Source organism: Mugil cephalus, chromosome 11, assembly GCF_022458985.1.
Source record: "Mugil cephalus isolate CIBA_MC_2020 chromosome 11, CIBA_Mcephalus_1.1, whole genome shotgun sequence".
NCBI classification, from domain to species: domain Eukaryota; kingdom Metazoa; phylum Chordata; class Actinopteri; order Mugiliformes; family Mugilidae; genus Mugil; species Mugil cephalus.
Genome location: NC_061780.1, coordinates 21159485 through 21172178, shown reverse-complemented (window position 1 = coordinate 21172178; position 12694 = coordinate 21159485). Strand labels below are relative to the sequence as shown.

The following is a 12694-nucleotide window of genomic DNA, read 5'->3' as shown; positions in this document are numbered from 1 at the left end:
CCATCCAGAGCTTGACCTTCCTACCTTTGACATTTTCCTTAAACACCAGTGGGATGGGACACTTGTTGTGGATGAGCATGCGGGGACAGGGGTCCTCATTTAAAGTGATGTATGTCACCCCAAGGTGCTCCTGATATGTGAGTACGATAGCTCTGCAAAACACAAACAACAACATAAATTAACACCATCCATAAATAAACTGTCCAGAGACAGGTCATATCCCAACCCTGCCTAACCACACGCAGATAAGAGCGCACACGCCCAGTGACTTGTCAGACGTCACATTACTGCTATGTCCATTTGCAAACCTCTAAGATTCATCCATGGGCAGAGTCCTAACTGAAGCCAAGCAGTGATACATCATCGCTGTTTGTGTTTATGTGTATCCATATCTGCGTTTTGTCTCTCTGTGTCTGGCTAAGCATGGGAGTAAATGAGTGTAGCCGAGCTAGCCAAACTACAGAAGGCAAGGTTGTATCTGGAAAACATAAATGATGTGACCATTATCCTGTTTCGTGCATTTATCACTGTAATTTCCGTTATTGGAAGGATACAGCTCAGAATAAACTTAAAAATTACATGGCTGGCATTAAAACTGAAAAGGATCGATTGCACAAGACAAGCAGAAATACTGACAGTGGAAATGATGAGGGCATTTCTTCTCCTGCTCCATCTCCAGTATTTAACAAGCTGTGACTAGCAACGGTGCCTCGTCTCTTTCTGTCCGATGCCAGCCGGGGTTGGGTGCCCCGTTCTAAATCGACTGTCACTGCCAGCAAACCGCAAATGTTGTGCTTTGCCCACCTGCTGCTCAGGCCACCCCCTGAGTCTGGTTCCCCGGGAACGGACAAACTCTGCCTGGGGAAGTCCGGTCGGATGGGAGCGGGGAGGCTCCACGCCGCTGATCCAACTCCGGCATCTGGCCCTGGGAGCACGCTGAAGAGCATGTGTCTGAGCGGCAACGGGAACTCAACGTTTCCCTGGACGTTGGCTTGGACGAGGTCCCAGCATGGCACTGAGCACGGCTTAGCGAGGGACGACTCCTCACAAGGAGGCAAGGTGAACATGGCTGTCTCTGGTATCTCACAGGCCTGGGGAAAAAAAATACATCACATAAACACATTTAAAGAAAGAAGGAAAGAAATTGGACAGGAAATAAAGAGGAGGGAAGCGGAGGACAGGAAAGAGTTTAATCGGAAAAGAGGATATGATATGGGACATCAAGGCTAAGAAGAAACGAAAGACAGGGAGAAAAGAAGATGTATGTGATTACAACAAAAGTTGCATGGCAAAACCGCATTGTTATTGCATTCAGCTCTTTCTCCCACTGAGCTTAGCACTAAATTGGTAGCAGAGAAGTCCTGCTGTGCTGGTTTAGCAGTCAGTGAGCAGTGAGCAGTAGAAGACTACAGGGATTAGGCCCTAAGGATGATGAATAGACCAACTAGAAAGGCATTCCTGGCCTTGTTTGTGGTCTGTGTTATTGTTAAGCCCATTGCCCGCTCTTTAGTTTTTTTAAGCTCTTTTTTTTTTTTTTTTAAAGGTTTTTCAGTCAATTAGTGGCAACTGGCAAGCTTTGCCATCCTTCTATAAGGGGATCTGAAGGCTCGTTAAATGACATCACAACATTGTTGCTCTCTTTGGGGACAAGCAGCAGATGAAAGCAAGAAGCGAAACCTGCATCCAATTCTGGGTGTTTGTCTAATGTCCCTATGAAGTGCCATTGCCACATGGTGAGAATGTTGGAGGGAGAACAGGGGGGAAGGGGAGGGGAGGGGGGGTCATGATCTGATGGAAAACGGCTTGCAACATCTCTGCAATGTGTATGTGCGGTAGTGCTGGTGTGGATGTGTGTGTGTGTGTGAAGCTTTAGGAGAGACATGATGCAGGGCTATGCGCGTATTTTATAACCATGAGGATCGTGTGTGTATGTTTTTATAAAGAACGGACCAATGATTTATTCCATTTCACAGCATTTTATAGCTGGAGCTAAGAGTTAAGCTGGTAGGGACTTGGAGATTAGGCAGGTGTAGCGTAGAGGAAGTCTCTCCATGATGCTTCATGTGTTCGAGCATTACGCCACCAGATTGTTTTACCTTTTTTAACCTTAATTTTTTGTGCATGGGAGAAATCAAAGTGAGATTCATCAGAAAAATAAAAAAACACATTCGCTTTACCTGGTCATCAGCTCCCAGGGCGTTGTTACTCAGCAGAGGCCTGTAGTGTATCGTGTACGAAGTGTTGTTGACAAGTATTGTCCTGTCCTCTATCTGTATTATCTGGATGCCATGTCTCACCACAGATGAAACACAGAACTGACACAGCTACAGAGGAAACAACAACACACACATACACAATAGGCTGTCAGCAAGAAATGATAAAACGGGATTTTATTTCTTAGTACATCTCAATATCATCACGTGGCAATTAAATGCGTAATTTAAAACCGTGTTTTCGGTAAGGAACATTTTACTGAAACGCTGTGGTAGATTATTTCAGGTCACTCAGTAACGTTGAGCCGTGTCTCGCCTCCATATGCCCACAGTATAGTTTGCTTTCATATTCATTGTGCTAGAAGCTCAGTTGATTCAAAGTGAGTAAAGAGTTTGGTTTTAACTACGGTTTGGCTTACTGCGGAAAAAAAAAAAAAACTTATAATGAACAAAAACAGCAGAAAACCACCATGTAATCCAATAAATACGTGGGAACATAAACAATCCTGACACATAGCTACAAGGTCCCCCGTTGAAAGACATGTTTGATTAAATATGTCTGGACTTCCCTGGAGAATCAATAAACTACCTCACTTTCCCCGTTGAAGAACACTTGTCTAAATTTAGTAAGTAATGGTTAGTGTATGATAAAGGAAGCCAAGAGGTTTCTCTGACCTTCTGTTTGCCAGGAAATGCTCCCAAGGTGATGTCAGCTTCTACATATCCCTCTTCGTCCAGAGTGACCATCTCTGAACTCGAGCCCTCCTTCCACCGGGGGGAGGTCAGGTCGTGGACCAGTTTCAGAGCTGTAGACTTGTGGACGGTGTTGGTGTGGGCCCAGTAGATGCCAATCTGAAAAGCTTCCTGGTGGGTGGGGAAGGGGTTAAGGGCGAAAGTAAAGCAAGGGGGAAACAACGCGGCGTTAAAATCACATTCGGATCACATGTGGAAGTATTCCATTCAGTGTTAGGGTCAGCTGTGGCTTCCCTCCAAACTACTCAACTTAGTGTTCTTGCATTTAGTCCTTGCAACTGAGGACTACATAACTTCCATTAGTGCTGGCTATGTTAGGATGACATAATTTAAGTGCTCCACGTAATGACAGTTCATCTGGCTCAGCAGCATCGTGAAACACGCCGATCAAAACACCAGGCTTCTCCTATTAAGCAGATCTAGGGGAGTTACAGCTGAGTCTTTCTTCTCTCCGTTTGTCTTGCCATGATAAATAACAGGGTGCTATGGAAACAATGCTTTATTTGTTTCTATTTCACAGACTATTGCACATTTACAACTTTTTATTTTGTTTCTCTGTGCTGAACCGTATCAGCACTTGTTCTTTGATGCACTGCCTTTCCCGCTTAGGCCTGGGTAAGTGACAGAGAAATCCGTGTATGTATGTGTTATGTTCCACAGGGGGAAAACCATCTGCTGACTACTTCTTCTGATCTTAGAAGCCAGCGAGAAGACATGCCTGTAGTGTACAGTGACAGAGCTTGGCCGCAGTTAAAGACTGCAGGAAGGGAATATTGTTGTAATGCAGCTCTGGTGAATGAGCTCAGGTTCTGAGCTCGTTAGTCAGGACCGAAATGAGAAAAGAGCTGCTTTCATAATGACGCCTGTGATGTCAAGAAAAGACATCCAGGTCCTGATGTATATTTTTAGTACAAGACAAAGACCAATGCGGATCGGGGCAAGTACAAGTCTTTTAATCAGACTAGAAATAGAAAAATGTAGAGGTCTTGAATCATCATGTCACATCTCTGGATAATGTTTTTTAATTCATACTTTAAGTCACGATGGTCAGAGTAATACTATTCAACCTGTGGAACATTTGTTAGAGGGTAAAATGTTGATTTGGGCTTGAAAGAACAACTTTTTAGTGGAAATATGCAACTGACAGGCACCATGGGAAACCTAGAAGAAGCATTATTGGACGCTTTACCTTAAAGTTGGGTGGTACAATAACCTTTCCGGCCGGTATCTGCAGCACAATGGTTTCTCCTTCAAAGAGCCAGAGATCCCATTGGGAGTCGTTGGCCAGCAGGGCCCAGGGGAGCAGCTCCACCAGCAGCGTGTTCAGACCAGACTTCCAGCAGGACAACTTCACCTGCATTGGACTGTCCCATTGGGCGAGAGGCTCTAGCACTGACCTGTGGGAATGGGGACACACCGTTACAGAAAAGACTCCAGCACCACCTGGATATAGGGAAATTGGTCATTTATCTAATATATATGAGAGGAAATAGACATTGATCCAATCCCACAGAGAGAGAGCTTTGGTTTTAACCATAAAAGTATTTTAATGCTCAACCAAATTCGATTGCATGGACTTTTCTGGCTCTTGCCAGACCAGCCTGAGCAAGTTTCCTCTTTTCTGACCTTGTTTCTTACTGCGGCCACCAGTGCATGAGCTGTAAACACTTCACTCTAGACACATAGCTATCATTACATATGCATAGACAGAGAGATAGACACCAGAAGGTAGACAGCTTAGAGCTCCCTGACCAACAAAATGTTTGGTTTGGTTAGTGGGAATTTCGGTCTGCTCCATTTAGAATTCATCACGCCCACTGAAGACCTGTCAGGCCAATCACATCTCGTTGTGTTTAGATTCTCCTCATTGCGTCTGTTTTATGGACTTAAAAGTTAACAGCGATTGAGGCATTTATCAGGAAGCGTACAGTTTATTGCTTGGATTGGTTGGGGGAGTGTCCTACTGCGTGGAGACGTATTTTATTTTCTCTTTAACGGTTGAAACACGCTTCATAATGAAATCCAAATGGCGCGTCACCAGACCACACCAGGCTACCTGCGCTGTCAGATCAGTAGGTAATAAAACAGATTTATGTTCTTTCACCAGGCTTAAGGATATGATTTCCTACGTCTGCTCTCGTAATTTGGTTGGGGACATGTTTAACACGCTGTCAAATATGGAGCTGCATGCAGCCTTAAACATCAATACAAATGTGTCGTATACAAACAAACATATCGTACACTGTTATACTACGCAGGCCATTAACGCGCTGACAGGAGTCACACAGGCTAAACAAATACATAGAAAGAGCTGGTCTGAAAACAAGTTATGCAATACAAACAGATACAGAAAACAATTGACAAACCATCCGGGATCACACATGGGCACATTGAGACACAGACAAACAGGCAGACAGGCAGAACCATTTTTCCAACCGGTTCACCAACATAGCAGTCATTTCAACATAATCATGGTCTTGTGAGCCCTAAACAGTGGTCAGTGCCAACAGAGAGCGAAACAAACAGTTCCTTCAGACTTACTCTGAAGTTCAAAGCCATCAAAAGCGACCCAGCCGTTCTCTCCCACAAGGCTGCCAGGACTCTACCAACCTGCCATCTCAAACTTGTCACAAACCCAAAGACTCCCCGCTATGAAACGAGACCAAAACACTGGGAATAGCTTTTCTTTACCATTTACTGGTGTTTATGTTAGCATGTGTGTGGTTAAATAGACCACTGACCTTGAAGCTGAAGACAACAAAGTACAGGGCCTATAAATCGGATTACAAAGCTCACAAAACGGTAATTGAACGAAATGCGCTCGGCAGCTTCTGTCAAAATTCACTAACTCTAGAAGTTCAAGGTTTTAAAAGTGAGACTTTTCAGAGACTCAAGGCATGCATGCACGCACACGCACACATACACGCACGCACACACACAGCATGCCTACCCTAACCCCAACCACTACAAGATGTTTGTTTAACGATTGTGGAGGTGCCTCGCTGCCATCAAAAATCCGACAGAAAAGGAGAAAAATAACATTTACCACTTTCAACTTCCTCTGCCCCTTTAAGACACAATATTTACACACTCCCTGCCAGTAGGTTCAGTTGGTTTGGTTTCTCCACTGTGCCAGGGAGACTGAGCGCTCGTTCCAAGCAGAAAACTCTATCACTGTTATCAACATTAAGGAAAAATATACAAATTAAACTTGTGGCTTTCTCTCGCTGTCCAAGTCCTGAGTGTGTTTAGAGACAGCAATCAGTGCTATTAATCCTCTAATGACGCCCCATTCCCCCCACCTTCTTCTCTTAACATTTTTCCTAAAGCACTTTTCAAGTAGCTGATTCCTGGATTTCAGACAAACTGCCACTTTCTGCAGTAGGAAATGTGCTTTGGCCTCTGGCTTTGTCTCACGAGGAGGACGGAGGGCTGACTGACAAAGGAAACCTAATACCACCACCAAACCTCCACAGACGCAGTGTGGGACATTTAAAGGTATATGGTGGTGTGTGTGCACAATGTCAATGTGCAACACAATGTCACGAGCGTGCATGTGTATATATACATGTGTGTGTGTGTGTGTGCGCGCTGGACAACAATCAATGTGTGTGTTTGCCTATATAGAGAAGAGAAACCTAGGCAACCACAAGCAGACATATGGCCCACATGTCCAGCAGATCCACTGGGAGTCTTTGTAACTCGGAGCCTGTGGGAGAACATGTGGCTTCTCTACCACTGCTATCAAGATGTGATTGCCTAGTAACAAAAGATGATTCCCAGAGTGACATTTGTGGACAGATTCATATGTGTGTTCTGCTCTCTGCTATATGGAAAAACTCATGCATGGGCCACATAGACACACACATATGCATAGTGGCTCACACACACACACTGCACGCTCTGCAAGCCTGTGCCAAGCTTTAACCAAATGCAAGGCCCTGTGACTTGTGTGAGAAAGTGGGACTGTGACAGAATGACAGCCTAAATCTCCGGTCTGTGGGGACGGCAGTGGGATCGCTGTTAACGTCTGAAGCGCGGCTCTGCATTGTCTTTGCAGTTCGCAGTTTTATTACGCGAACAAAGAGTTAGCAATAAAGAGAAGCTTCCCTCATTAGGGGATCGCTTGCACAACTCGGTGCTTTGAGGAGGAATGCTGTAAGAAGCTTACTATAAGAAAGAAAAAAATAAATAAATAAAATAACACAATGGTGGGTCTCAGTGAAAACCGTGTTATGAAATCCCAGATTTAATGCTTGCCGCATGAGAACTATAACAAAGATGAAACGGAGTTACAGATACCGAGTTATTAGAGCAGATCATGAGGTGTCATCGTGTCTTAGAGGGCGGATTCTTGTGTTTCCATGATGTTATAAGCGTGAATGTGGCTTCCATTATGTTTCGTTGTTTCTCTGTACTACTTTGCAGAACTGATCGTATTATTTGTGCGAGTGCACGTAGGCTTTTTCAAGATTAGTTGTTTTATAGGAAGGCAACAGAGCAAAAAGTACCTCTCAGTGTCTTTGGTGAGATAAGGCCACGGTGGCTCAGTGGTGGACTTGGGACCATAGAAATCTGCCAGGATGTGCTCCGGGTTGTCTTCACTCCCAGTCTTGTTCACTATCTGCTTGATCAGGCTGGTGGAGATGGGCACGGCGCATTGTGAAGCGTCTTCATCCTCCCTGAGGGTCAAAAGCACAAAGTCGTTATTGATTTCTATAACAAGACCTGAATGTGTTTGCCTATGTAAGAAATGAGATACTACAGAGGAAATGAACGGTTTCTGTGACTCCTGAGAATCTGCAGGTTTCTCCTGCCAAGGAGGCATTGTATCTACTGATTTCGCTTAACTCGATTTTCTGCTCCTCGCTGGCGGTGGGGAGTTATCAGCTTAAAATGAAAGTCATAACAGCGCTGGCTGTAAAAACCCAGCTGTGTGTTTTTTCAGCGAATCTGTCTCGAAGAGAACGTTTACTCATTTTACGCCAAAAACAATTCAACCATACTTTTTTATTTCATTATAAAACAAGACATTTCTTGACAGCAACTGACTATTCCCATTGTTCTTCTCGGTACAATCAAAGTGACCCGCGGCTCAACTCCACTCTTCCCCTAAAACCTTTTTTTTAGGGGGCTGAATGTGCCCTTTGTTATGGATTTCACTTCATGACGTGCAGTCTTGCCATAAAAACACTAATTCATAAAGATCACAGAAGAAGCTAAATGGCGGTAAATAATCCTATTGGATAGCTCAAGCCCCAGACACTGGTCAATTAGGGCTTTGCAACAACAAGGGAAAAAATAAATAAATCCAAACACTGTAATAGCTTCTTCTCTTTGTCTGGGTAGCATCCAGCTCCACTTGGCTAAAGCAAAGCAGACCCCTTACCCCTGAGCAGTAGTTTATTAATATAGCCCATTGTGCTATAAAGGGAACATAAGGGCTATTGCTCATGGATCTGGGGAGCGACAGAGGAGAAGGACAAGGTGTTGACAGGAAGCTTTTCATCCAGAGCAGCTCCTGAGGGAGAAAACTGGAAGAGGCTTCTGATTGCAACCCTCTGTTTTCTAATGTGGCGGCCGGTATGAGCAGAGCAGGACATAATGGGTCTGGTTAAGATTTGTCTGTGTCTCTTGTGTCGCAGACCACAGCTCTGCTCTCTACCTCGTCCATTAGAGCCCACAACTATGTGTAATTACAGGAAGGAAAGATGAGCTGTTGACCCGCGAACATTCAAGACTGGCTGTGTCCTAGAGGTTTGGGGTCAAGGGGATCGGGGGGTGGGGGGGGAGGGAGGGCTTGTGTGCAAGTCTACAAAATGTGTGTATGTTTGGAGCTGTGGAGTGACCGTGTGTTTGTGAAGATGGAGAGGGATGAAGGATGGATTGAGTTGTGGGGGGACAAGAGAGGGGAGTATGTAAGTCCGTGCGGTTTGAAGCGGTTTAGACAGGGGGGGCCGATCATAAACACAAGGAGCATTGTGGCCGCAGTCTAGAAAGACAAGACACTTAGTTGTTGCTTTCTGAGCGCAATGAAAGGATTTATCTCCAACAACTGGGGCCAAACACATTCCCAGTCACTGTATGGCCACTGTGGTTCCTTCATGGCAGATGAAATCAAAACAAACTTTGTGACCGGATATCTAAACACAACAGTTAGAGGAAAAAAAAAAATCCTCTCAAGGGGAGTCAATTACACTCAACGTTTACTCTGTTTATTCAGATCACCACTAGTTGCTACCAGAGGGGTGACTTTTTCTCCCATGCATTGACATAAAACAACATGAATTACAGTTGCAGAGATAACAAATACAGTAGGAACACAACTGTATGGGACAGTATGTGGTGGTTATGTCGTCTGGGGCCAAGTATATTTACTCATGGGACTCCCTTCCTACTATATGTGTTCTATAATAAACTTGACCTAGTGCTATTTATAAATACACATTATTATTATCATTTTGCATCCATTATTAAGCTATCCATTATCCCTTTACTTAAATATGTTGGATTCATGTTAATATATATTTAAAGAAAATCAAATTTCTGAGATGAAATTAAAAAATATATAAAAAAATGTCTAATCAACCAAAGATTTTGCAACCCCCTTGCAGTACCGACGTGGACCCCCTAGGGGTAGCGGACCCCATGTTGAAGACCTATGCTCTAGACCAGTGGTTCCCAACACCAGTGGTGTGATCGCGATTAAAAATAAAATGTTGATGTGGGATATTGTCAGGTTCGAGCAGTCGAGTGAGTTCATCCACCAGTGGAATGAGAGTAACGCAGCTTTCCCTCTCCAAACTAACATCACGAGCCAATATGAAGTAGGGTGGGGGTGGGTTTTGGGAAGCTTGGTTGAGATCCAGGTGTAGCTGATGCTGCATTCAACACAACTTGTGAAAAAATGAAAAGCTAAAAATAGCTGCTGCACATATTTTAATGTTCAGCAAACGCTGACAATATACAAAACTTATTTTTGTCTCCTCCAAGTTAAGGAGGAATATAGAATTTCCGAGTTTTCATGAAGGTATCATCTAAACTGGCGCCCGCTGTTGTCAGAAAGATGGAGATCAAATTTATGAAGCTAGGAGAATGCGTCCTAACTAAAGTAAAAATAGTAAAAAATAATAATGTTAGAATGTAAATGTTGCAATTCACAGCTTGTAGGTAATCTACATTTTTTTTGTATAAATTGAAACTGAATTAAATGGTTAAATTGCAGATTCATGTAGCTTAACGTGTTGAACTGCGTACGCGATTGTGTGTTACAAAAGGTTACGGACAGTATGAGAAAGTGTGAACACGCACTGACAAACTGGGACAGGCGCAGCAGTGATGTATGTGACAGGCTCTGCCCATGATGAAGTGGCGACTGTGACACTTGTGCTGGCACACAGCTAACCAAGACAGTGACAGACAGAGACCACACACAGACCCAAGGCCATGTGCAAACACACACACACACACACACACGCACCACTCATCCGCCCACACAAACATGTGTGCACACACACACATTCAATTCCCTACACACACTCGCACAAATGAGGGCAAACGCTGAGCTAATATTGAGCCAAAAACATGCTCTCCGCTAGGGCCCATATCTAAATGAGGTGTAATTATGATCCAGCCTGACATGTTGGAAACGGATCTGTCTCTCCAGCTGTTGGCAGACTAGCTTCCTCCTCTCTTGTAATGTGAATAGATTCCCCTAGATCATGTCTTTGTACTGGCTCGCAGAAACCAGAATGTGGTGTGAGAGGATCTTAAGTAGGTGTCTCTCCCTTTTTGCTAAATTAAGGCATAACAAACCCATTACAGAAGTCCAGAGCGGGACTCCTTCTTCTGCGGCTGTATGAGCTAGTTCCGGATGATATAATATGAAACCACTGAACATGCCCTGTTGGTAAAGAACTATTTTGGGGTTTGAACAAATGACGAGGATGGAAACAGATGCTCAAGCAGCGTAGGAGTGAGGGTCCGCCTCCATCATTAGGAAAGACAGTTAAATGGCTTAATGTGCAATATCGTAGGATGTACAGAAAGGTTAATGTGTATGTATTTGGTCCTGACGGTGAGATAGTTAGTGGTATTTTATTAGTGGTACTTTGAGTTTGTTAAGTTACTGTATGGATTATATATATATTTATATGAACCGGAGAGGTTTAGGTCCTTTTTAAAATATATTACCTGGCCTGGAAAGTGAGGTGGTGGGTAAGGTCCGCTTCAGTGTTTAACAGGGGCTCCTGGTGGCCCTGGCCATGAATCAGCTGGTTCTCTCTCAGTCCTAGACTCCTTTTCTCTATGTGGACGATCAGTGGATCCGGCAAGTGACTCCTCATGACAAACAGTGGACTGAAAACCACCTGAAACATGGAATATATATAATGCACATAATGCCCAAACTGAATATCTTTATTTTATGTATTTGTCTTAGGTCCAGTTCCTGTTTCTATCCTATAAAGCAACCTAAAGGTTAAAACGTAGCTGTAGAGGCATTGGTACACTCTAACGATGTAATGATAACTGCAGCTGGGGAAAACGATGTATGATGGACACAATAATCATTGAGTATTAATGTAAAGACTGATGGTGTACCTGTAAAACACAAACAATCAGACTTAACTTTGTTGCGCAAATAAAAACTTGCAGATTACTCACCACTCTCTGCTGCATGTGGGAGCCAGGTTCGATGGTGATGAGAGTGCACCACACGTAAAGCAAAGAACCACTGGAACAGGGCACCTGAAATGAGGAAAAGCTACAAAATGTATTCACAAAATACATTTGCCCTGAAGCCACACTATCCTATATAGAGCTAATACTTATATTTTACCATTATTACAAAGAGTTAACAATAATCAAGGACACTCAAGGACAACTTGTTGGAGTGTGTTTGTGGTTGGGATGTAAAATATGGATATAATAGGGCCTAAATGCCCGTCTCCAACCCCCAGATGGGGAGGACAGGATGTTTATTGCCTCCATCAGTGCTGCATTATCATGTTTTGTCCTGAGACTTCTTGTTCCTCGGCTTTTTCCAGTAGTAAAACGTAAGTCTCCCTAAAGCCCTGCAACACATTATTACGGCCGAGGCGACTGACAACTGTTGCCAGATAATGGGGCCATTACAGGCAGTTAAATCTTAGCAAGATTTAAAGGCTGAAAATGTGCCCAATCGAAGGCTGAGCGCCCTTAATGTGTCACTGGTGTTTGTCCCATTTACTCCTCTCTCCTCATTAAAGCCAAGGCACATTACAAGTGGTCTACTTTATGACAGACTGGGGACGTCATTTACTGGTGGGGACAGCAGAGTGGAGCAGAGTGACATGGTGAGCACTCCACCATGTCTCCACCATTTAATCCACCGGCCAATTGCAAAATGGCCTTGTTGCAATGAGCGAGTGAAACTTCAGCAAACAAATGCTCTGTCGGTCGTGATGACCTCCTGTGCTTTGACTAAAGTAAAAGATGGGGGGGGGGGGGGGGATGCTGGAAATAAGAATTCGGGAGGAGGAGGGTGATATATGGGAGAGGAGTTACTTCAGATGGATTACTGACATGGACAATCAGGAGATAGCTGAGAAAGGAGACAGAAATCAGCCAGGGAGGGAAGGTAGGGCAGGTGGACGAGCACGTTTGCCAGATGATTAAGTAAAAAAAAAAAAAAAAAGAAAGAAAGAAAGAAGAGGAGTTAACAACTACAAGATAGATGATTAAACTAG

At 43.9% G+C, this 12694-nt stretch overlaps 1 protein-coding gene across 5 annotated transcripts in view; it reads right to left on the bottom strand.

The window, feature by feature from the left end:
• Positions 1-12694, bottom strand: part of LOC125016930 (vacuolar protein sorting-associated protein 13B-like) — a 302660-nt gene that overhangs the window by 14170 nt on the left and 275796 nt on the right. For all 5 annotated transcript variants that reach the window (XM_047599702.1, XM_047599699.1, XM_047599703.1 and 2 more), the window contains exons 49-56: positions 11631-11714; positions 11160-11335; positions 7478-7648; positions 4156-4363; positions 2889-3077; positions 2178-2324; positions 805-1091; positions 25-152 (exon numbers count right to left, since the gene is read on the bottom strand). In XM_047599702.1, the coding sequence (XP_047455658.1) occupies positions 25-152; positions 805-1091; positions 2178-2324; positions 2889-3077; positions 4156-4363; positions 7478-7648; positions 11160-11335; positions 11631-11714 (1390 nt within the window). The remainder of the gene's footprint in view (positions 1-24; positions 153-804; positions 1092-2177; positions 2325-2888; positions 3078-4155; positions 4364-7477; positions 7649-11159; positions 11336-11630; positions 11715-12694) is intronic.